Source organism: Lonchura striata, chromosome 3 (assembly GCF_050655825.1).
Source record: "Lonchura striata isolate lonStrDom1 chromosome 3, ASM5065582v1, whole genome shotgun sequence".
Taxonomy (NCBI): Eukaryota; Metazoa; Chordata; class Aves; order Passeriformes; family Estrildidae; genus Lonchura; species Lonchura striata.
In genome coordinates, this window is record NC_140705.1 from 83,872,276 (window position 1) to 83,897,732 (window position 25,457).

The 25,457-nt window shown below is 34.3% G+C and overlaps 1 protein-coding gene across 8 annotated transcripts in view; it reads left to right on the top strand.

Annotated features, from left to right (window-relative positions):
• Positions 1–25,457, top strand: part of CEP170 (centrosomal protein 170) — a 92,885-nt gene that overhangs the window by 48,919 nt on the left and 18,509 nt on the right. For 7 of the 8 annotated variants that reach the window (XM_085575525.1, XM_085575531.1, XM_085575526.1 and 4 more), the window contains exons 9-12: positions 201–844; positions 13,273–13,422; positions 19,341–19,467; positions 22,232–24,040. In XM_085575525.1, the coding sequence (XP_085431651.1) occupies positions 201–844; positions 13,273–13,422; positions 19,341–19,467; positions 22,232–24,040 (2,730 nt within the window). The remainder of the gene's footprint in view (positions 1–200; positions 845–13,272; positions 13,423–19,340; positions 19,468–22,231; positions 24,041–25,457) is intronic. The other variant, XM_085575530.1, reaches the window with a different exon arrangement.

Below are 25,457 nucleotides of genomic sequence, written 5' to 3' on the forward strand. Positions count from 1 at the left end.
TGACATGTAGCAAGTTGATTGCATTTCTAGGAACTGTACCAAATTTGCAGAGCCAGGTACTGTAAACTGTCGGAGTTTAAGCAGAAATCCACTTTGAAATAATTTCCTTCCTAGTTTGCTGCTTTGCTTTTTTTGTTGGTGTAACGTTGGGGTCTTTCTTTTGTTTCACTGTGCTGTATATTGTTTTGCTTTGCTTGTAGGGAATAAGCATGATGATGGCACACAAAGCGATTCAGAAAATATTGGTGCACATCGGCATTACAGTAAACGGGCAGCACTTGAGGAACACTTAAGGCATCATCATACAGAACTGAAAAAGTCACACCAGAAAGTCCATTCCACAGAAAAGCAGCAAGAGCAAGCTGGTTTGAGTCAGACTGCCTTTATGATTGAGTTTTTTGATGAAGACCATCCTCGCAAGAGACGTTCTTACTCTTTTTCTCAGAATGTAGGAGCTCTATGCCCAGAATCTCCATCTCCAACATCTCACGCACGAGCTGAAAGAGTGAAACCTGCATCAGGAGAGAAAGTCCCTTCACCTGTGCAAGCTAGCTCATCACATCACAGAGCAGTACATGCTGTTCATGCCAAACACCTAAACCAGAAATCAGAAGAACCCTCTGCTGCATTACCTGCCTTACAAGCTGCATTGTTAAGGAGTTCAGGAAGCCTTGGCCATAGGCCTAATCAGAACCAGGAGATGGACAAAAAGTTGAAGAGCCAACATATTTCTGCTTCAACTGAAAAGGACAATGAGGATGACCAGAGTGACAAAGGTACTTACACTATTGAGTTGGAAAATCCCAATCCTGAAGAAATGGAAGCCCGCAAAATGATTGACAAGGTGAGAAACCTGAAATGCATTCTGATGTTACGAGTGTTATGGGATGTGTGGGCAGCTCTCTACCACTTTAGTTCTGCTTATTTAAGCTGCTGCAATAACACAAGTTTTTAAACCAGTGTATAATGTTGAAATACGAAATGTTGTAAGAGCAACAGCAAGTATTTGGTTAAACATTATTCCTTGTTTCATACTGCTGTTTGTCTTAAAGTTTGGTAGTTTTAATGTGTTTCCAAAATATTTCAATACTGAAAAAATATCAGGCACCAAAAATCATTTACCTGGTATTTCTATGAGGGTTGTTGTCACCCTGATTCTTAAGACTTCCTAAAGCCTTCTGAGTTTACATTCCTTTGGAGAACTTTCCCACACAATTTCTGTAAACAACATATTGTTTACATTCTTTTATGGGGGTGGAGAACACTTGATGTACTGGTGGTTTGTCCAATGTCTTTGGAGAGGTGGCCCATTCACTCTCCAATCCAATGTCACCCTTGGGAAGGTATAAAAGACAGAGTCAGATAATAAACGTTCCTTTTTTTACCTTGCAAGCAGCAGGTGGTCCGCGTTGTGCTTTCACGTGTGCCACAGTGACATCTTGTTTATGTTCCTGTGGAAATATTCACTTGTTCTTGAAGGCCTTTTGCCTCTAGTTTTCATTACATAAATTGGTTGCATCCAAATTATCATATAGATATAGATTGCAAATGTTTTCTATACTTATTTTAAAAGTATATTCAGTAACAGTAATTTAAATTTCATTGTCAGCTATAAAGAGTAAGTATAAAAATGCTTTTATTCTCCAAATGTATGGAATGGTTTTTATATGATAGCAATGTAAATGTCTTAGTTTACTTATTGGTAACAATAGAAATATCAATAACAATAAAAATAGTATTTGCAGTTTAAAAACTGTAAAGAATAACTGTTCTTTGGATTCAACAGGAAGATATAGATAGCAGAAGCTATGTTTAATCATGTTGTTTAACATGACTTGATTGGATTTTTTTCCTGGTTTTCTTGTGTTTTCCTAGATAATCTATTACGGTAGAATTCCTGCCTAGGATTTTGCTAATTTAACAGGAAATTCATCACTTACTTTTTTGAAAATTATCTAAGGATTCATTTGCATGTCTAAAACTTTTCAAAGCTGAACAAACACATCAATACATTTAGAATTAATTTTGGCTCGTGTTGAAACCTGTTTTTTCAAGACAAGCTAGCTTCGCTGGTTTGATTTTGTAAAAAAATTCTGAAGTAGTGGGGAAATGGGACATTTTATTCTAGATGGTTTTCTTTTAAAAAAGGTGTTTATGGAGCATTTGGAAACAGGGAATAAAGTAAATAATGTCACCTTCAACAAATAGTAAAGATAGTAGTTTCACCTCTTACGGATTCTGAAAAGGAAACTTTTGATTTTTTTTTAATCAATATTCAAAAAACAACTGGGAACCAAAAGCATTCCAAATGAAGCAAGTAATTATTAAAGAACTACAAATTTCTCCATTTATTCTCAAATTATAAATCTTCAACTAAATCACATCAGAAAATTTGTAAGTTGAGTCTTAGCTAAATATAGTAGTTCAACAGGACATTTTGTGAAACCACACAAAGTAATAACATTTGGAAATAGTTTATGTACTTGATAAAAATGTTAATACTGTCTAATATTTATAATCATAGGATGTGCTGAGTTGGAAGGTGCCCATTAGGATCATTGAGTTAAACTCTCATCCCTGCATAGGACATTCCAAGAATCACATGCTGTGCCTGAGAGTGTTAGTAAAATTTCAACACTTTTGCGGCCTTCAGTACCTGTTCAGATTATCTAAAGTCAGTTCTTCGTTTGAAACAAATCTCTCCTGTTACAGGAGAGATTCAGGAACAGGAAGTGAGTGGAAGCCTTAAAAATGATAGTGAAGTATTGCTTAGTAATCTTAGTGTTATATAAAAGCTTTTGGGTATCATAAATTTCCCTTACTGCTCACTTTAAATGTGTCACCACTAGTAAGGCGGAGATGTTTTTTCTTCAAGGTCTTCTGTATCATTTCACTTAGTATCTGTGTTGAAATCTTATGAACACTGTATTTTACACCAAATTCAAAGAGCCCTGGTATGCAATTCTTATTTGATTTGGTAATATGAAGTAGTATGATACTCTTTTTATGAAGTGCAGAAAAACAGCCAACAAAGAAAATCTAAACCAAATGGAAGCCAAATTTTTGTCCTCCAGCTGAGATCAGCTTTGCTTCCCTCCTATTTTAAATTGCTAATGCTCTGGATAATCTTATTTTGCCAAAGAAGCGTGATGTATAAGACAAGGACTTTTGTTAGTCTGTTGACTCCTGTGCTTCTTTATTGAGGATTTAAGAGAGTTATTGGTATACATCTTATAAATTATTTCAGTATAACCACTCTCATTATTGGCAAGTCAGTCCTTTTTGTGAGTACTTACTATGCCTGCTCACTTGAGTCATTTAAATGTGTCTCTTGGGTCCAAAGATTAATTGAAATTCGAGAGCGTAATTTTCTAGGGTTGGGATGAAAATGCACTACAAATGCAAGGATCATTTTCTAAAACATTTGCACAAATAATGCATTCTTCTCAGTAGCAATTTATATTAGAATGGTGCTAAAATCTGTGTGTGGTTTACCCGAAAAATTTTCAATGCAATTAAGTGCTTCTGGGTTTGGATATTTTCTCCCTTTTATTGAAGGAAAGGATGATATTGGCCAAAATATCCAAAGATTACTGCCAAGTGTGACTCATTCTTAGCCTTAGTCTTACTTCTCTTTTCTCTGGAAAGGAACATAAGAGCAAACCACAATGCAAGAGTAGTATTAACTTCTAAAAAATCAAGGTGAGAATATTAATGCTTCTTTACATTAAGAATCCAAGAGAAGCATGCAGGAAGTCAAAGTTAAAATTCTCAGAAAAAGAATTGAAAACACCTATCCCTCTGTGTAATTCTAAGAATAGAGGAGTAAAAATCTTGTTGAGCTATATTACTTCCTTCAAAAGTACTGTTTTTGCTTAGTGTATCCTTTTGTTAAAGATTCAAAGAAATAATCTCAAGATGAATAGATGCTTGTGTGAAATGATTTTAAAAAGCCAGAAACTACGCTGTCCTGCTTATTCAGCATCTTTATTTCATGTAGATTGCTAAGGATCCAGTTGGTCCTCTGGTGCTCTTTCAGCCTCTAAGAAAAAAGTACTGTCACTATAGCAGAAAAGGAGTAGAATAGCAAATGACAGAGGCTTTATTTCTCAACCATTGTAAAGCCTGACTTTTGAGAATGTGAGAAAAATACATTATCAGAAAGAAGGAGGAAAACATTTCATAAGTAACAGACAAAAGCTTTTTAGTTTTTATTCTTTTTTCTAACAGAGAGGGGTAATCACATATCTGCAGTCATGACTGTCTTGGGGTGAACATTTTCTACTTACCTAAAATGCAAGTTTTCAAATACATTATCGCTTGTGTCTTATACAACTTTCAAAGATTCCTTTTAAAAAAATATTTTATTTTAAGATTAAAATACTGTACATATGCACATAGTTTTCAATTGTAAATGTTAGAAGAAGATGCAAGTAGAAATTTATGGTTATGTCTTAATGTTCTTTATGAATAGAGAATACTTGAAAAATAACACTAAACTTTGCTTCCTAAAAGTCCTTTCATTAGTCAGTGATATCTCAGGTGTTCAAATGTCACTTAAATTCATAGAGGAGTATGAACTAGTTAATAACTACTAGTAGTTAGTAGTCTATGGTTTAGAAAATAAATATATTAATAACATGAGAAAAAAAATAGATGAGTGATCTCTTTTTATACATGTAGAGCTCTTTTTAAAATTGCCCTTGAGAGCAATTTCATTAATGTGGTAAGAAAGCAAGCTGTTCTTGTACACCACAAAGCCTACCTTGAACATATGTGTCATAAAATATCCTCTACTCAAATAGCATCAGAAAGACACAACTTGTTCTAGCAGAATAATGGTCTTACTGTTGCAGCTAACAGCTAAGTACAAAACGAGAGAAATACAGGATCTTGATTTAATTTAGAACATGTTTTCAGTGTTAAGTTTACCATATAAAATGCATGAGTAAATGGGGCACAGTTGTAGGATTTGTTTTTCCTTTACATCCAGCCTTTATGCTCTTTAGATAGTTTCAGTGCTTTCTTCTGTTAACACTTAGCAAGTGCTTTCTTTTAATCTCTGAGTTGTAAATTTTCTATCCATTTTATGTTTTTTAACTAAATCTATCTATTAGAAGGAAGTTGTTGTCAGCAGTTATGTCACATTAAAAATCTTCATAGGCCACAGCAAAGGTAAGTCTACCAGTGGATGAAAGAAAGAATTTAAAATGATGCTTCTGCAGTTCATCTTCCTTTTTTGTAGATATAAAGAGACCAAATTATCATGCTAATGCCTTTCCTTTTTCAATAAAGCAAAGTACTGCCAGTAATAAATATTAATAAATGAATGTGCAAATAATTCTGCATGTGTTTGGAATATTAAATACTTTGAGGCTATTGCAGTAAATTAAAAGCAACTCAATGGGTTTTTTGCAAGTTCTTTGGGGGTTTTCTTCAGGGCTCTTTTTCTGTTTGTTTTGTGTAGGGTTTTTTGTTGTGTTTCTTCTTCAGCCAGTTTCATTTTAGGGTATTTAAAAATTGAAATATTTTGTAGAACTTACTATAGCACATGTAAGCTCTTCTATACATGTGTGGGAAGGGATGGAATAGAATTGAGGCTATATGAGTGTTTCAAGTCCTGTGAGAACCAGGAAACTGGATTATTATAGCACTTCATATGCATATGGAAGCATTTGGCTTAAAAATTTTCTTTGGTCCCCAGACTTTTTACTTGATTTATATTATTTTCATTTACATTTCCTAAAAGATAATTGTTTTTTTCATCAGCAAAGTAAATGTAGATTGCAAATTCCACTGGTGCATACTGATTTCCAAATAGAAGTCTTGAAAACATGTATCACAATCAAACCTCAATCCATCCTGCCACCTTCAGTGACCATGTCGTGACTTTGTTTTCAGTGCAAGCTCCATATTCTAGATGTTTTAAAGTCTTTATTTATGTAGATAGACAGGCCCTAATAGCAATGATCTTATTTTTAATGTGCAGTCTATCACCTTAAATTTTATATGATTACTACTGTGCAATGAGTATGCATAAAATCTTACTCCATTAACACAATCATGAGAGAGAGATTCTTCTTTCCTCTTTGACATTTTGGAATAGTAATTATGGAGGGAAAACTTACCGGTGTTCACTGTAGACAGCAGTTTTATTTTCTAGATCTTTCTGCTCATGGTGATACTTATTTGTTTGGTTTAAAGCTTTTTTTTTTTTTTTTTGAGTATGGATATGAATGGGAATCTATTCTGAAAGATGATTGTTATAAAATGGAATCTTCTTATTCTTTTTATTCCCAGGGTATATCTGTTAATACATATTATAATAATGGCTAACATGTTTTTAGTGTGAAGGAGTGTTTACTTTTGAATGATTTATTGTTGTGTTTTAAGTATTCATAGAGTTTGTATACCAGATCTTGTCTTCTTTGTTACCAATGTTAAAAATTTATCAATAACCTTGCAGATTGTTATTGTTATAATTCCACTGATTATGGAGTTAACATACAAGTTATGGAACTGCTCTCAGCAATTTTTTCAATATTATAAATGGAAAAACTACCTGGAAAGAATCAATGGGTAGGGAGTAAGTTAAGACAAAAAAAAATCTCAGTAAGTTTCAATGACTGTTTAAGGAACCAAGGTAAATGTATCTATTTTCAGAAAATCACTTTCAGGTTTCCTGTCTTTTCACACTCTGGGTTTAGTTGCTTTTACCATTGCTTCAGCAGTTTCTTTGAGAGAAATGCCTTGAGCCCTACAGAGTGTCTTGTTTGCAGAATGACTATTTTATGAGTACATTGCTGAAAAAGCAGTAGACTACTTTAATCCTATCCAATCATCCCAGTTTATAAATTTTGTCAAGAGCTCAGAGGATGTTTATAACCTTTTTTTCTTATAAGGAAAGGGGTTTTGCAGTCACTAAACTTGTTGTTTCCTTTTTAATTTGGAATCCTAAAGAAAATGAATTCTTCATAGTAGCAAACAGGGACAAAATATGTATGCATATAAATATGTAACTGGTGTCTGGTAAGAGGAAGCTCTTAGACTTGGCATGTTGATCCATTTCATTTGCTTTTGTGGCTTTTTTTATACCAGAGTGTCTTGCATCTGATTCTATAACTTTGATATAGAGTTAAAATGACGTAAAGGGCTTCTGTGAAAATCCATGGCTATTCTGAGACATGCCCTGCACAGAACACAGTCTGTTTGCCTGGAACGGCCAGGATAACTGCCAAGAACAAGCAAAAACTATTGAAATGAAACTCCTCAGAAGCAGCTTGGTTAAACACAGTTCATGTAGTAGCTAAACACAAAGTGAGCTAAGGCATTGTACTCTTATCTTACTTTGTGAAAGTGAGAAAAAATGTTTGCCTTTTGTCTTTTCTCTGTGACCAATAACTGACTTTTAAGGACCAATTTACTGTGTTATGAATGCCTGAACTACCTTCTGTGGAAGAATTGTCAGGAGCTCAGTCTGAGCACCAAATGCAGCGTTACTGATATGATCTGCGGAGACGATCTGAAGCCTCTTCTATTTCCTTGCTCTATGGAATCCTCATCAATCACTCATACTCCGAGTGTGGTTTATTTACAACTTCTTCTTTCTCAGTACACCCAAACTGTGCTCAAATCCTGAAATCCTGTTTGTATTTCCAAAATCATACTTATTTCCTTTTTTTTATAGATTTGGTTTTTGCTAGTCTGACTCTATTAGTTTACAGCTCAGTTTCTGAAACCTACTTTTGATTTCTGTGACAAATATGCTTATCATCTTCCTTTCCCCTAAAAGGTTATGAAACACAATTAATATCACAATTTACATTCCCATCACTTTGCAATGACAAATACCTTATTTCAAATTAAATCATTTGTTCCTTGTTAATTTTGCCATGATCCTTCTTTAATGCCCTGTGCAGTGTAGCCCCTTGTTCCTTACCATTGCTTTGCTTTGTTTTTATTTTTTTAACTGCTCATCTTAGAATTCCCTTGTCTCTTTCTTCTCATTTAGTTTCATTCTGTTCCTTTTAAGCAGATTGCCTACACTGAAATTAATAGCATTCATATCATGATCTTTTAAAAATATGTTTCTAGGTTACATCCCTGACTGTTGTTAGGATCTAAAAGAATAGGAAAAGAGTTATTGAAATAATATTACTTTTCAAATGCCATCATTTTTTAATAGGAATTGCAGCTAAAATTCTTAATGGTTATTTGTTGGTTTTCTGTTAATTTTATTGATGGTATTGGTAATTAGTATATATCCTTTTCATTAAGATTTCAGCAGTAAGATTACTGGAGAAACTTTGTAAGCTAAAAATTTTAAAACCAGATAGGATCCTTCAGATTTTTCCATTCTAATATACATAATTTGCTGTAAAACTGAATGAACATAACTATTAGAAGTCTCAAATTATACTTTTTCCATTTATATCAGTAACTTCAGTAATGATTTTGATGAGCAACTAGCTCTGTGGTCATTAAGTACTGAATAATTATAGTATTGTAGAACTGCAGTTCTACAATAAAGAATGGATTAAGTTCTACAATGGTTGGATAAATAATTTTGACAATTACTGGTTAATACAGATAAGGTTATATTCTCAGACTATTGGAAAAACTGTTGCAGCTATAAAGTGATGACATTTGTCAAAATCCTCATTAAGTTACAATTGTTTTGCCATTAGTTAGTGCATATTTTCTTTCTATATTTTTTCAGGGCAAGTTTGTATTCCAGCAAGAAACAAGATAGTGCTTTGAGACTTGCTACAGTTTTAGCCTGCTGTTTTGGCCCTTTGTTATTGGGTGGACTGCAGAATGTAAATGGATTATTATAGGGGATCTTTGGAGTACTTACTTCACTGCTTTGAAATGGAAAAGCATGTGTCAGGAGCTCACCTTTTCTCTGCTGCTTTGAGATACTTGGGACTTTCTCAGAACTTTGCACTAGGAGACCTGAGATGCTGAGTTATTACGTAAGATCACTATGTTATTATGGAGCACAAAATCACATAAGCTGGAAAGGACCTGAAAAGGAGATGTCTAGTCCAATCACCTGCTTAAAGAAGCTTTGAGGTCAACCAGATTGCCCAGGATTTATCCATTTGGGTCTTCATGCCCTACATGGGCAGAGACTAGGCAAACTTGCTTGACTGTCCTCAGAGTGAGAAAACTTTTCTTCATACCCTGTCTCATCTGACATGAGTTGTTCCTTGTCCCCCTGCAGTGTAGAATCTGGCTGTCATCTTGGTATACTCACCATTGTACTTGGGGGGCTGCTGTTAGGTAACCCCAAAGCCTTCCCATCTCCAAAGGGATCAAATGCAGCTTCCCCAGTCTCTCCCCATAGGTGAAATGCTCTAATCTTTGCCATCTTGGTGGCCTCTGCTAGGATTTTGCTAATTTAATAGGAAATTCATCACTTACTTTTTTGAGAATTATCTAAGGTTTCATTTGCATGTCTGAAACTTTTCAAAAGTTACCTAGTTAGACAATGTCTCTCCTGTATCATCTGTTAATGCATTTGCTTAAGGGGCCAGCTGGATTTCAGGTCAAACAAAATTGCATCAAGAACATTTCATAGACAGGTCTTAACTTTGTACAGCATGTCATCATTCCCGTGCCACTTAAAATGTCCTGATTTGCAATGGAAGTTGTTTTATGCTTCATAACAACAAAGTAATTATTTTTAAACACCACCACCACAGTTTACACACCATGTTTGTGTCTGTTCTACATTACAGCCATGTGGTATAAACCCTGCAGATTGGTGGGGCGTCTAGATTTTTCTCTGTCAGTCAACTTTCAGGGTTTCTGTGAAAATTTTCATCCTGGTTTTTGTTCTGTAACTTCATGAAGCTTGAAACAACCAGGATGGAACAATGTATCTTCCTGCAAAAATATAATTTCAGAAAAATAAACAATAGAACAGAGCAGGGCAAAAAACTTTTAGCTTTCCAGAATTGTTGCTTATAGGAAGCAGATACCTTAGACATACCTTTCTGTGGTAGTTTCAGTTTTAAATTACATCTGTTAAAAAAAAATGCATTAGTGTTGTTGTTTTTTTAATATTTCTAGGAATTATTCTTTGTATTTATTTTTTCTTTTTACATTACTCCTCATTCCCCATATTCTATTAAAAAAAAAAAAAAAAAAAAAAGCAAAATCAGAGTCCTGTGAAAGTTCCTGTTGCTTACAGCGCTATTTAAAAAGGGTAAATTTTTTAGGAAACTCTTTTTGCATTGACAGCCGTGTGGTGGATATGTGTGATTTGTGATGGTTAGTCTCATACATAGAATTATTTTACCTCCTTTATCAAAAATAAAGTCTTGCTTCTTCATTTTTCAAACAGCTCAATGTGTCCAAATCTGTATTGTATGTATATTGATTACGGAACTGGCTTCATCTTTTTCTTCCCCAAGACACAGTTAATCAAAATATATTTCATAGTTGCTTCTGAAAAATACAAGTTTTACAGAAAAAAACTTCAGTCTTTCTAAATAGATGAGAAATGCATCAATATGTGTCATTAGCATTTCCTCAGAATTCTCTTGGTTTGATTAAGTTACCTCCTTGGCCTTCCTTAAATGACTTTGCAGTCATGAAGATATTTAAAGAGCAGAAACATCTAAAGAATTGGAAGCCTTGAAAAATGTAATGTAGTCTTTGTAGGAAGATACGAGTCGCTATCCATTCAGGCTTCTGTCACAACAGCCCACTCTTTGCACACATACACTATTGTAGCAGCCCAGAAAGTACAAATTGCATTTTCTAGAGGGTAGAGAGATGATTTCCAGCAGAAACATTCAAGCTATTCCATGGCTATTTCTGTTGAGGGTATATTCTCATTATTTGATAAATGTAGTATATGAAATTCTGATAGTATTACTTTTCTGCTGGTGTGTGACAGGTGTATAAGTAATGATCTACATTTTGTGAAATACTTGTATTGTTTTATCTTGTGAATAATTTTATTATTTAAATTATTAATTATGTGTTATTAACAATCTTTTAAAGTGTTTTTTATATATCTCAAGTCCGAAATTTAGTCTTTAGGCTACATCACGCTTACATGCATCTCTTCTTTCTTGTGAGAAGAGGAGCTTTGTACTTGTATAGCAGTGGAACTTAGGACAGGTGCATACACACATCAAATGTAGAATGACATCTCAGTACAAAAATATACTTTTATTGAAGATGTTTTACTTGACAGATGTTTTGCTTATCTCTTCTGATATCCCTACTGTGTATAGAGAAGGAACATTAGGAGTGCTATTACTTGGGTCGTAATGATATTCGTATTACCTTTCACAGAAAAAAAATAGGCAATATTCAAATTTGGTTTTGCAGTAATTTCAGTAATAGAAGAATAGAAGAATAACAAAATTTATTTAAATCTGAGTTCAGTACTAGAAAAGGTAAGACTGAAAGAAGCATTATTTCTGATACAAGTAAAGAAATTTGACATGGTAAATGAATGTGCTGTCAGATAAAAGGAAGCAATTTATAAGCACCAGTTTGTTGCTGTAGTCCCAATTAGATACGGAAGTGTGGAATTCATATTTTCCTTCTGGTGCTTACGTGATAATACCAGAATTTAGTTTCATTTTAAATAACATATAAAATTCTGTAATCAATGAAACTATGATACACAAAGAAAAAAGTCTTGCAGAATAGTGATATATTCAAAGAAAGTTGTCAGTGGACATTAACTGGTTTCTATCTTCAAAAATTGCTACAACTGTACAAATCAAAAGTATATCATGAAAGCAAAAATTTAAGTTTTAACACTCTATTTTTATAAAAAGAAAACAAATGTTTTGTATATATGTTAAACAAATTCTAATCCAGAGACTCTAGATAGGATTTATGTATAATTTGAAAATTCAGGGAACACTGCCTGAATTTTAAGATGTCAGGAAAGCAGGCTTTTCTCATGACAGCAAAAAACAAATCCAGTGTATTTGAGAAAAATTCCTCAGGTCTAAATGTATTAATGCTGTAGCAAGGATTTCCTGTACAGTTAGCATAAAGAGTTGATAGACAGGGTGCTTTACTATTATTTTTCTCTTTGCTTCTCAGAAGCTGACAACATTATGGTTTGTGGCCATCTAGTGGTGAATCCATTTTGAAGACACTAACCTTATTCAGAATTGTAATAAACCAGTTCTCTAGCTTTGCTGTGCAAAACTGAATTACAGCACACTTTTGGAGAAAAAAGAATTTTGTACACCTTTTCTTATTTTGCACTAGTAGTGCTTGTTGCAGGAGGATAACATCTGTGAACTTGGCAAAATAATTTTTGATGTTAACTCTTAAGTTTTGGCAGCCAGTTTTAATGTGTATGGGAAGTTCATTTTATTCTGTAATTTTTTGATGTCTAAGCCCGTACTAGTAAAGTAGTGAATTTATTTCTTAAACAGGATTTTGCAAATTTTATAAGTTACATGTTTCCAAGATACAGATATTTTCTAAAATGTCTTTGATTATACCTTAATTCTGAAAGCAATTCATAATTCCCAGTTTTCTATGACTCATGAGAAATTTGACAAATAGTATGGTGGTTTTCCTGCTAAAGTTCTAATTGCTAAATTGCCTTAGTAATAATGTTTTTCTGGTATATTTTTCTGAGCAATGTTTTAAAATGTCATGGGAAAGTTATTCTGGCATAAGCAGAAGAAATTAATACAAGCACCCTTAGGAGGTAGAGTAGTAAAAGAACTATACCAAGTCGTGTCTTGGATAAGATGAGTCTACATGATTCATGATATCTGGTGGACTTTTAACATCTGCCAAGTCTCTAACAGTTTAAACACTGAAATTTTGTTTGTATTAGGGAAATAATTCAATAAGCATATTAATAGCAAATGCAAGAATTTGTATGTCTTACTCTCATTAGATAATAGCAAAAATCTGGAAATCTGGTGGTTTTAGTTACTGGGTTTTTTCCTTAATTGGTAAAATGGGTTCTGCAATTATTTTGTTTTTATATTTTGATCCTTTCATCAAAGTGTCATTTTTTCATATCTGACCATTCCAACTAGCAATTCTTTTAATTTTCACAATCTTGACATAGACTTCCACATTTTTTTAAATTACTGTTGTAGATTTTTTTCTGTTTAATTTGTAGATTGCACTAAGGTGACAGATAAGCATAATACAATAAAACCTATTTATACTCACTATCCAGCATGCCACATCCATCCATTAACATTGAACATTGTATCAGCATGGTATTGGGTTAATGAATGTAATGGTTTGTTTCATTTTCAGGTATTTGGAGTGGATGACAGCCAGGATTATAATAGGCCTGTTATCAACGAGACCCAGAAAGATTTAGTAAAAGATTGGGCTATAAATTCTGCTACAGTAGTGCTGGAAGAAAAAAGACCACTGAGTACAACTGGATTTCTTGACACAGAGGTAGAATTTAATTTTTGACGGTCTTCTTTTTTCTTCCACTAAAAAAGAGCACTAAGAACTGACCAGTAAGTGTTAAACAGGACACAAAATCTTGCCTGGAAAAGATTAACTCAGATCTATAAGTATTTTATTTCTTCTAGGCCTTTATTGCATCATCAAAGCTTCTCTGTCAGAGGCAGATATAATTCATTGCCAGAGGCATTTTAAAACTTGGCTACTTTTCTATGTGCACTGACACCAGTGTATTGGAAATGTAGTAGAAGTTTCCTTGCAACAACATAACTTTGCACGGTATATACTTCATGTAAATTCTTCAGCAGAACTGAGGAAAAGCTGGTTATGTTTTATAGCCCAAAGCAAGTAATTATATTAAAATTCAGAAAGAAGATGTGTGCACTTAATGCATGATACAAAGGTATCTAGGAAAGAAATGGTGGATAATACTTTTCAGATTTTTTCTCTGAAGCCAGCAGGCTTTAGGTGTTTACATTCTTGGTTTAAGTTCTTCAGTGAGGTGCCACTCATGACAAGTCACTTACATTAGTTGATTCAGACACTGTATAACTTAATCAGCTGGTAAAATATTAAGCAGAGGAAAATGCCTGTCTTTATATATGACTTAGAATAGATGCACAATATATTCATCATATTTCATATTGAAATCTTGGGAGGCATTCTGATAGCATTGTGATGAATAAACTAGCTTGAAATGTGTCTGGAACAGAGCAGGATCACAATGGAGCAGAATCAACTGATAACAACAATGAAGCACATAACACTTTTGTCTAACTCCCTTGGCAAACTGTTTCTGAAGTATGGTCCTGTAATTTAGCAAACTTTATAAATAAATTTTTTTGAAGATATCAAGAGCTTAAAGTATTACTTAGTGTGCCTCCCATGCAAATACATTGATTTTAGTATCTACAAATCTGTTTCTCCTGGAGGTGTTTTTTTCTGATGGTTGTATTTTAGCTACTGCAAAGCCTTGACACACGTATGTCACTGTGTCTAGATTAGTACCTTTGCCTAGTTTCTCTAAGACTACAGCCTCAAGTGCAGTATTGCCATGCAGCACAGGCATATCCTGTGGAAGGTTTTTCATTTCTCTTCTTTGCACAAATCTATAACCATATTCTTCCTCTCTGTTTTTTTTAATGCCTTGTGCAGCGCTCAGCTCTTTTGTGCTTTGTCAGTTTTCAAGAGTATTGATATTTTTTCACTTTTTAAATTCCATAAACAGAAGAAGAATATATTATCTGTTTTATGAGCATAATTGCTGTTTTCAGGTGTCAACCTTGCAAATAAAAGAATTTGTTTTTAAAAGACTGAGACTACTTCTGCAATCATACAGCAGATTTAAGAGACCTTCTGGCAGTGATATACTAAAACTCACTTTGATTTAGGTGAAAATTACAAGAATTATGCTGCTTTATTACTATGCTTTGCTGCATTAAAGGGTCTTTATATAGTGGGAGAGAATAGGTTATTAGCATAATTTAAAATATTACAAGGCATGATGATAGGGGAAAAATGAAAATTATTTGCTAAGTCAAGGAGCAAAACTGACATAAACAATGTGGTTAAAGGAAGGGTTAGTATAAGAAGAATTGACAGATGAAGGTGGAAGAAAGCTTACTAGAGAAAGTTAAAAGTAGGTGTTGGTTGATAGATATGTAGAAGTCCAAGAGAAGCTAGTTCAGAAGATTAAAAGTGTCTTTTATAGGGACATAATGGGAAAGCAATAATGAGGATAACTACTGAGAGAAGATTGTTACATTTAAAGTCTTATTAGCAAAACTTGTTTAGTCAGTAGGAAGGGGAGAGGCAAATGTGTTTGATTTGTTAAGTATGTAGGTTATGTTCTCATATACAAACTTTTCTGCTTGTATGTTTTTGAAGACTTACTGTGTTACTGAGCTGCAGATCATAAGTTTATAAACCTCATTGAAGATCTTGGCTAAATAGTCAGGTAACGTCAGGGTAGCTCAGTGTTCCAGTTTTGCATCCACTCAGATTGTGGGTGGAGCTTACTCCAGTTGTCCCAGTACAGTTATTCTTATACATGATTAGCGGAATGAGGTGAATTCTGAACATGATTGGCATAGAAAAAGCAAAGAATAAAATTCTAAGATATTTCTATTCAAGAGGATGGAAAAGATGGCCTTGGAAATTATAAAGATTTTATAGAAACAGTTTTAGAGAATCACAGAATAGTTAGGGTTGGAAGACATGTCTGGAGGCCATGCAGTCCAACCCCACTGCCAAGGCAGGACAGGGTCATCTAGAGTCACTTCAGGGGTTGAAAGCTTCTTGTGAAATTAAATATCTTAGCTTTACAGGGCTTTTGAAGTATCATTAATAAAATTCTTGGAAATGCTTTTCCTGTTGAAGAAGTTCTCAGCTTTTCTTTTGATCCAACAGTCTTTAAATACTTTTGTGTAGCATGTGTCATAAATAAAGTAAAATGCAGAGTGAGTGTCTTGGCACAGTTGGACTGAGCCTGAATACACTGGTTCTTGCCTTTTTAGTGATTACATATAGGCAATGAAAATACTAAATCCATCTATTTAAAATATTAAAATGTTTTTATTTTCTATATTAAAAGCTGCCACTTACCAGCCAAGGTAGGTGTGATTAAATAACAAAAATTAAGTAAATAAAGAAAAAAGAGAATATTATTGTTGTTGTTAATATTTGTTCTTACTCTATGAGTTTGGTTAATAAAAATACTGCAGTCGTTTGGGCTATAATCTATCCATCCAACTTCCATTTAATTTTCAGTGGTCAGTTGTCTGTACTAAACACAGTTCTTGAATAATGGTTTGTCAACGTTGTGTTTGATGTGCTTCAGTTTTTTGGTTGGTTTGGGGATTTTTTTTTTTTTTTTTTTTTTTGGTAAGACTAAAGTTCAGTTAGAAACCTGGTTCTTCATCTCTAGGGTCATCAGTCCGTTGACTACAATGTTCCTTTTGCTGTTTTGAATGCCTACTTTATGTCTTTCCCACTGAAGATCAGATAAATAATACTACTGACATTCTGAATTCCATTAATGTAAATATTTGCTATATTGCTTCTTAAAAGTGGAGTATTTAGAGGCTATATTTCCTTTTGTTTGTCCTCTCAAATTACTCTAATTTTCTGTCCTGTAGAACAATCCATTTAATTTGAAGTTTGATAGTTACTTTTGTTTGAACTTAGATGGTATACTGAAACATAGGCTGATGTATCACCAATATCAGGGTTGTAAAAAGGCAAATAGGGCCCTTGAATAGAACCCAGGAAGTGTATTGCCAGCAGAAAAGGGCAGTGTTATCACTATGGTGAAGCTTCCCCTGTAATAATAGCACTAAAGAAGGGTGGATACCAGTCTAGAGAAAGTACAAAGTCTACCCAGATTGTTACAGGACTGGAGATTTACCTTACAAGAACAAATCAGCGTTGTTCAATTAGTCTGGCAAAGTAACAGCTGAGATGGATGCAATTGGTGGGTTTTCATGTGTAAATGGAGTAACTGTAATAGAAGAGAGAAAGAGCTTTTAAAGATAGGTGTCAGTGTTGTTCCAGGAATAACTTGAAGACATTGGCTGTAAAAACATAATGTATGGAAGTCTGTAAAGAGATCATCACCCCAGAGGCATATGGTTCTGAAGCAGGTACATTGAGGAGGGAAGAACTGCTTTCAAGACAGCCATTTATGAAAATATGAAGTAATATGATTCTTACAACTTGAACTGTCTAGAGCTATGTGTCTGAAAAGACATTTAATTTTTGTATTAATTTTATTCACCTTGTTGAAATTTATTTAAAAAAAAAAGTTAGGCTGCTCTGAAATGCTAAGAGCTGGACATGCTTTCAGGTGTAATGTGTGTGCACTGTGGATCTTTTTCGGATGTGGAGGCTGAAGCCCTAAATCTTAAGGCTGAATAGTAATCCACAGAAATCCATTGTTACATTTTCGAATGATTTCTTACTCCTATTGACTTTGTATGTAAAATAAGCATAAAAGAAAGCGGATTTAAAATTAAGGTAAAAGTCTCGTATCTCATAGATAAAGCCAACTTTTCTGAAATATTAGGAAATTGCTTTTGGTATTCAAGAGAAGATTTGGAGGATTGCATACTTGAAAGCCTGTAAGATGCAAAGTGATAAGGAATATAGGAAGAACATTAGGCTATCTGAACGTGACTTTTTAGGTGTGAGTTTTATAAACCTTACACCTTCTGGATGTGCTTAAACTACTATGAATACACAGAGAATTGGCAAAGCACATATTTACATTCACTGCTATGTAGAAACCATTTTTTGGCAGTCTAATTACAAGAGAAAAATAATTTAGCACGTTGTTTTACTGCAGTTGATCTGCAAAATCTTATTAAGTTTCTCCATTGTGAAGTAGAATTCAGATTTCTGACACATATCTGTATCCTGAAATTGGTTGGGTGGTACAGAAGGAACTAGATGAAATTTTCTATTGCAAAGATGATTGGTAAATCTATAGTGTTTGGATTTGGCTATAATTAGTTGTTTCATTAGATAGAAGTTCACTAGTACAGACAGGAAAAGAGAGATTAGTAATTGGAAAGAAAAATGTGGTTTCAGTAGTTGCCAGTGCATAAATGCTGTGTGTTTTTTGTAATATTTTTACTGCTATTGTTTCGCATTGTCTTCAGAAATGCCCATAAATAGCAAAAACATTGATTTGCCTTCCTTTGCTGTTGTTAGACTTCTATTTTATAACATTTTGATTCTAAAAAACTAATTAAAAATATGCTAATTTGTATAATAGTTTAAAAGTTATGTTCTGCATCTCTGATTTACTACATTCTTGATATTCTGGAAGAGATTAATGATGTTGCACTCGCATTAGTCAGGAGAAGTTCAGGATCATAAAATCAAGCTTTTCAAGTATCTGAGTAACTTAATTTGAAAGAAGTTTTCATATAATAGGTAACATTGTTCATCATTCTAGTTCTTCTAAATAATTTTTATAGAATGTATAGTGTTGTTTCTTGGTCAAAGACTAGAATCTAAGAGTAGTCAAGGCATCAGGTGGAAATCAGTGTTTTGAATAGAAGTGTGAAGATTTGAAGGGTTGGTGATGTTTTTTTGGAGATGTAAACAAAAAGAGACTGTAAGGTATTTGACAAGACAGTAACATTGCACTATAATTAGAAATCAGGTTTTGCAAAAAGGATGCTTTAGTAACACAAGAAGATGATTTAAAATTCTATGCTTTTCTTACATTTAAAAAATTTTCAAGATTTCAAAAGGCATGCCACCAAGAAATCAAATTCATTTCCTTTCTGGTTTAGGTGCAAAAAAATTGTAAAATATTGATGACACTGCCTTCACTGTTACACAGTAGGATGGTTTAAAACTAATCTTTGCTTCTTTTTTTGTTTAGGCCAAACAAATAATCTGAGCTTCCTTTCATTTCCATCATAAGTTATTACTCTTTCAATCCTTAAGGTAATCTTTCTGTAATGAAGTAAATACAATATTTCATCTGGAAAAGAGGGTCTTCTAAACCGGTAAAATGTCACTTTCTTGTCTTCCTGAAACACATTTTTAATTTCTTAACACACCCCAACACCCCATGTACTTTTCCTGCACTTCTGAGCTGAGGACCGAAATAAGCTGATTTTAGAATTAGTACATGTTCTGATACATTTTATATAGGTTCTGGTGTTTAAAAGTCCACTGCACTAGGAACTTTTGTTTATTTGGTGCTGATCCAGCAGCTATATAGATTTTGTTTGTTGTTTGCCATTCTAGAACTGGGGACTCTATGTAAACTATTTTTTCAACTTCCTTCAGGAAAATAGTGTCTGACCTATCTAGTCAGAAAAAGCCTGGAAAGATGGCATGCTTTTTATCAAACAGTTACAATTTTTTTCTGCTGTTTTTTTCTTTCTTAGGAAGGTTCTACTAACCCTAGAAGTAAACGTTGGGTATCACAGTGGGCCAGTTTGGCTGCTAATCACACACGTCATGACCAAGATGACTTGAGATTGGAGTCCTCTGTGCCTGCTCCAGTAGAAAATGGTATTAAAAACTGTTCTTATTGTCATAATTTATGCTGAAAAACCTGTGAAAGGAAGAAAAGAATGATTATGTACTGTATTTAATCTGCTTTTTTACTCCTAATGCCCCAATTTCATGTAAGATTCTTCTGTTTCATTGAGCAGAAACAGTATAAAAATAGGCTCAGCAGTAATGGTATCTACATGGCAGTTGAGTGCCAGTATTACACTGAATGTTACTAAAACAGGAGAGTTTATAAACTGTTTAATATTAGAGAAACTTTCACTGAAATACAGTTTGGGTTGATCTGCATAGTGTATTTCTTTCCTTACATTTTTCTTAGTCTAAATTGGACTTCAGCGATTATTAAACAATCCAAATGATTATTAAACAATCCAAATGATTATTAAACAATCGAACCTGAGAGACTTCACCTGAAGCATAGTATCCTTCCTTATCTTGGAAATACAGAAGACCTTTGATATTTCTTGAAAAACCCAGAAACTTTCTCTTTAGCACTGAACAACCTTATCTCCCTTTCTTGTGAGTGCCAGATGTTCAGGGCATGTCTCTCCATGGTTTAATTATTCACATTTCTGATTTTGAAATAGTGTATTCTTTAATATCTACAGTCTTGACTATAAACAATTTACTTGTCTTACTTCTCTTCTGTTTTTTTCTTCTTGCAAATTTCACATTAGAGGTTGTAATCATCTTTGGGAGAAGTTGTACAAAGAAGTTTTGCTTTTGATGTTGCATAATGCATATATCTGTACCAATGCACAAAAAGATTATTATCAGTAACCACTGCTTCTCTTGTAGCTTTTTCTCCCCTCATAAGCATTGAACTTTGCCTAGAATACTAAAAGTCAAAGGAGATGGAAAGAGGGAAAATTAAATTATCTCGTACGCACAGAATAATGGAAATCAAGAGCAGATTTTGCACTATTTGAAAGGATTGTGTACATTCAGGACACTTAAAATCATTGCTATTGAGACTGATCCTTTGGATGGTTAAGCAAGAGCTTTGGTGGTCTTTTGTTTTCTGCAGTGTTTTAAATGGTCACTGTCAGATGAGGCACTACCTAGGATCTTCTCTGGAGAGATAAAGTCTTTTTTACCATTGTGAGAACAAAGATAAGAGATACAGTGAAGTAACTACTGTGTAGTGCATATCTGTACTGCAAGAATTCTACAATACTAAAGGGGAAATAAAGCATTCAAAGCACCAAAGCACTAAAGCAACAAAGGTGTAATAAAAATAAAATTTAGTACGTACATCTAAAACCCAATTCAGAAAACATGTCTTGTTGACTTAGATGCCTGTATCTTCTTTAGAAATCTTAGTATTTAAATTTCACATAACACATATTTAGCCAAATATGATGCTAAACAACTCCATGCCTTTTCTTTTACTAAAGGCTGTTTGAAATTCACCAAGAAGCAAGTCACATGCTTATATATGTATAAAATATTTGATCTAGTAGGCATGTCTGAGAAAGGTCAATTTTCACAGACAGCAATCATATTGATTTTTATTAAACCTTCAATTTGTTTCATAATTTTCAAGAAAAAAACAGACCTCACATTAGAAAACCTTGCTTAGATTTCAGACGTACTTACTGTTTCTCAAATCAGTGTCTTAACATAGATTATAGGAAAAAAAAGCTGTGAGTCCTTTTGCATTCTTCATCAAAGGTTTGACACTGCAAAGAGAGAAGATAGATTGAAGAGCATGGATAGAAAGTAGCAGGTATACATACAGCATGATTGTTGATATTCAATTAATTGCTTAGAGGATTCTTTCAGAGAGAGAAACCCTGTACTCCAGTTCTTACTCCTGGAGCAACCAATGTTGGTGGCAAGCTGTGATAGAAAGACCCAACAGGCTATACAGAACAGTTTCTTATGGATCTCTCCTGGTAAAAAAGGGAATTGACAGATGTGTGTTACTAAATGTGTCACATTACATTGCAACAGCAGGCAAGTGAACAGTAAAAAGAATTTTTTCTCTCCAAATATTCAAAGTCAGAGCAATTCATAGAGTGGAAAAATAAATTTTGGTTCCTAAAACAGTTATTCCTTGCAACAATCCAGGGGATGCCCATGCTTTTCTGCCAATGGAGCATTCATTCTTTGTACACTGAGAATTCAGTGAAAGTACTTTGGCAGTAATACTGCATTCTTCTGATGCTTTGTGTATGTTTTCCATACATTTTTATACTAAAGTGTCTTGTTTGGGATAAAAACATTATTTTTGCTTTCTCAGTCATAGTAATTTTTTTTGTTAATCAGTGGGAATGTTCAATATTGCTGAGAAGTGTGTCCCAGCACTGCAGATTCTTGCCTGAGTGAGACGAGGCCTTGCAGGGGAAGGTTGTAGTCTGTCCATGAGACAGACCTTGAGAGCTGTGGAATAGGCAGGTAGGGAGGAAGAAGGAGGATCTTTTTTTAGTCCAGGAGATGTTTAGGAATGTAAGACTTGCTTTCCACTTCCTGTTGTAATGGTATACTGATTGAAATAACAGCGATTTCTTACTTATTTTAGCCTAGTGTGAGATCATAAAAACTTTGTATGATTCAGCTGGCTACAAGAGTTCATCAAATGTTTTTCTACATGTCTAAATAAAATTAATTGATCTTGCAATAGAGCAGAAGGATGGACTGATGACTTTTTCAGTTCTGATTTATGTTGTATTAGCTTTATGCAGTCTTAAACATTTAATCTTTCTATTTGCCTTGCTGTTGAATGTCTTCTCAAATATTTTTTCTCTTTCATTTTTAGATACAGACATCAGTGAGTCTGGTATTTCTGTTAGAAGTGCTGGTTCAGCTGCTTCCATGACCAGCCAAGGTGAGCGAAAGAGGAGGACACTTCCACAGCTTCCCATAGAGGAGAAAATAAATGAAAATTTAAAACCAAAAACTGTATCTCATCAGAGGTCAGAAATAGGTGAAAAGCAAGACACTGAACTTCAGGAGAAAGAAACTCCAGCTCGTGCCGCAGATGCTAAGTCAACCAGAACAATGAATGATCTTTCACCCAAAGCTACTGGAGACAAAGTGTTTTCTTTTCCCAGCTCTTCTAGTAAAGAGAGAGTTGAAACTGGCAGAGAAACTTCTGTGGTGAAACAAGCTTTAGCAAAAATTCAACAACAAGAAAGAAAGGAGCAAGGGCACTGGACACCCTCAAAATTATCCTCTACAAAATCTGCTGCAAACCAGATTGAGAAAGGTAGGGAGGAGATTGTTATGTCACCCAAAACTTTGGATAATCAAGAAAATGCTCCTGGACATGTTACAGATAAAGCAGAAATTAAGTTGGCACAGATTGAGGGAAAAAGAAGAAAAAATGAGGAAATCATTAGAGGACAAAGTCCTAAAGTGCTTGGAGGAGACAAAAAGGAATCTTCAAAACCCTTAGTGAGGCAAGGTAGCTTTACTATAGATAAGCCTAGCACAAATATACCTATAGAACTTATTCCTCACATTAATAGGCAGAGTGGTTCTGCTGCCCCTTTAGTATCTGCAAACAGGTTACGTGACAGAAGTGATTCGATGGACACTGATTCCAGTATAGATACAACACTCATTTTAAAAGACACAGAAGCTGTAATGGCTTTTCTTGAAGCTAAATTACGTGAAGAAAATAAAACTGATGAAGGTCCTGACACTCCTAGTTATAACAGAGATAATTCCATATCACCAGAATCAGATGTTGATACAGCCAGCACAATCAGTCTTGTTACTGGTGACACTGAAAGAAAATCCACACAGAAGCGGAAGAGCTTTACAAACTTATATAAAGATAGATGTTCCACTGGTTCCCCTTCAAAGGATGTTTTAAAATCTTCTACAGGAGCTAGAGAAAAGATTGAAAAGAAAACTAAGAGTCGATCTTCAGATGGTGGGTCTAGAGCTGAGGCTCGCAAAACTCTGCAATCCAGTGGAAGAATGAGGCAACCATCAGTAGATTTAACAGATGATGACCAAACATCCAGTGTACCTCATTCTGCCATTTCTGATGTCTTATCATCTGACCAGGAAACCTACTCTGGCAAATCACATGGGAGAGTTCCTTTTGCCTCAGCAGATGAACTTGTACATTCCAAGATGGAAGGAAAGTCAGCTAAATCAAAAACCTCTCCTGTTGGACTTGGGCAGTCTAGTAAATCTACCACTCTTCCAAGACCTCGTCCCACAAGGACTTCTCTCTTGCGCAGAGCACGCCTTGGTGAAGTCTCTGATAGTGAGCTTGCTGATGCTGATAAGGCTTCAGTCGCTTCCGAAGTGTCCACTACAAGTTCTACGTCAAAACCTCCATCGGGGAGGAGAAATATTTCCAGAATAGACTTACTCGCTCAACCTCGCAGAAATCGGCTTGGCTCTTTATCAGCACGTAGCGATTCTGAAGCAACAATAACCAGGAGCACCGCCTCGTCGCGTACCCCAGAAGCCATCATCAGAAGTGGTTCAAGGCTGCTCTCAGGAGGAGATAGCACTAAGGTTTCTGCTAGAACTCGAGCCAATAGCATTTCTCGACTTTCGGATTCAAAATCCAAATCCTTGGCTTCGGCTCATAATTCTCCCTCAGGTATGTGAGATTATTTTAAGTGATTTTGTACAATACTAGATGTTTTTAATGTGGATTTTTTTTAAAGAAACTGTTTAAGAAAAAGCTCTTATGAACCTGTTGAGTTTTAATTGATGCAGTCTTTTTCTTTGGAGTAGGAGGCTTCCATGGCAGGTTTTGTGGAGGTTTCTCATTTGAAATCATAAATGCAGGAAATAGTAATCCTTTAACTCTTTGGATATGTTTTTATCTTGAAGCTACTAAGACAGGACTGAACTGGGACAGTCAAATACATCAACTACCATTTGTTTTAGTGCAAAAACAGACCCAAGATCTCTTCACTCAAATCATGCTAGTAGAAGTTCAGAAGGTCAGCAACACTATTTAGTATATAGAAGAAATAATATTTATTTAAAAGGTAGGCTTAAAATAAGCATTCAGATTTTTTTTTGACAAGAATAATAATGTTGAAGTAATGAATTGAAAAAATATGTACTACCCAACTAAATATCATAAAGAATTTCTTTTAAAGGGTTTGCCTTATCTTGGATTATTTCCCATTCTGTGTTTGAAATCGTGGCGATTTATGATTTCATCATGATTTGCAGATCATGTTTATCTTCCTTGATATGGTGGTTACTCTACCTTGTCTTACATTTGGAAGGAAAAATCTTTATTATCTATAAAATTTTAGCCTACTATTCTGTTACAAGTTAACATAGCATTCTTAGTGCAAGCAGTGTGAAAGCTGGTAGGTTTCTTTCAACAGCAATATTAAATATATCAAAATAAAATGTAATTATAAAAAAGTGAACTTTCTTGTGAAATGAGTATCTAAAATAAATGTCTGCTTGCTTTTAGAATTGTCATGCTACCAATCCACAGTCTCAGAATAAAATTAATAGAGTAGCTCCCAGTGTTGTAGTGCACTGAAATTTTCTACATCCCATTCAGACTTGATATAAATCACTATGATACCTAATTGCCCACACTTCTGCTGTCCATCTGTTGCTTGTATATTATAAGTGGACCATGTCAGGATTCTTAGCATTGTGTATTCCCCAGGTAGTTAGTTTTGCTGTGTCATTTATTGGCTTAATAGAAATTTCTGCTGAGATGCATTGATGAACTGTAGAGTTGACTCTGATTCTATGACAGGTGTCTACAAAGGCAGCCAAAACAGATGCCACATCAAATAAAAATTCAATCTTTCTTTGTAAGATATAATTGGAAAAGCAGCATGTTTTCAATTCTAATCAAAATTTTGAACTGATGAAGCAGCCTAAAAGATGGCAATGCTAGGATAAGAAAGTGTCAGTTAAGACTTCTATATGTTTATTTTAATCATGAATACAAGTTCACATTATGATAATGGTGATATTTGAAAAGGTAAAGCCCAGACATTTTGTCACTTCACTGCTTTTTGTTTTTCACAAAA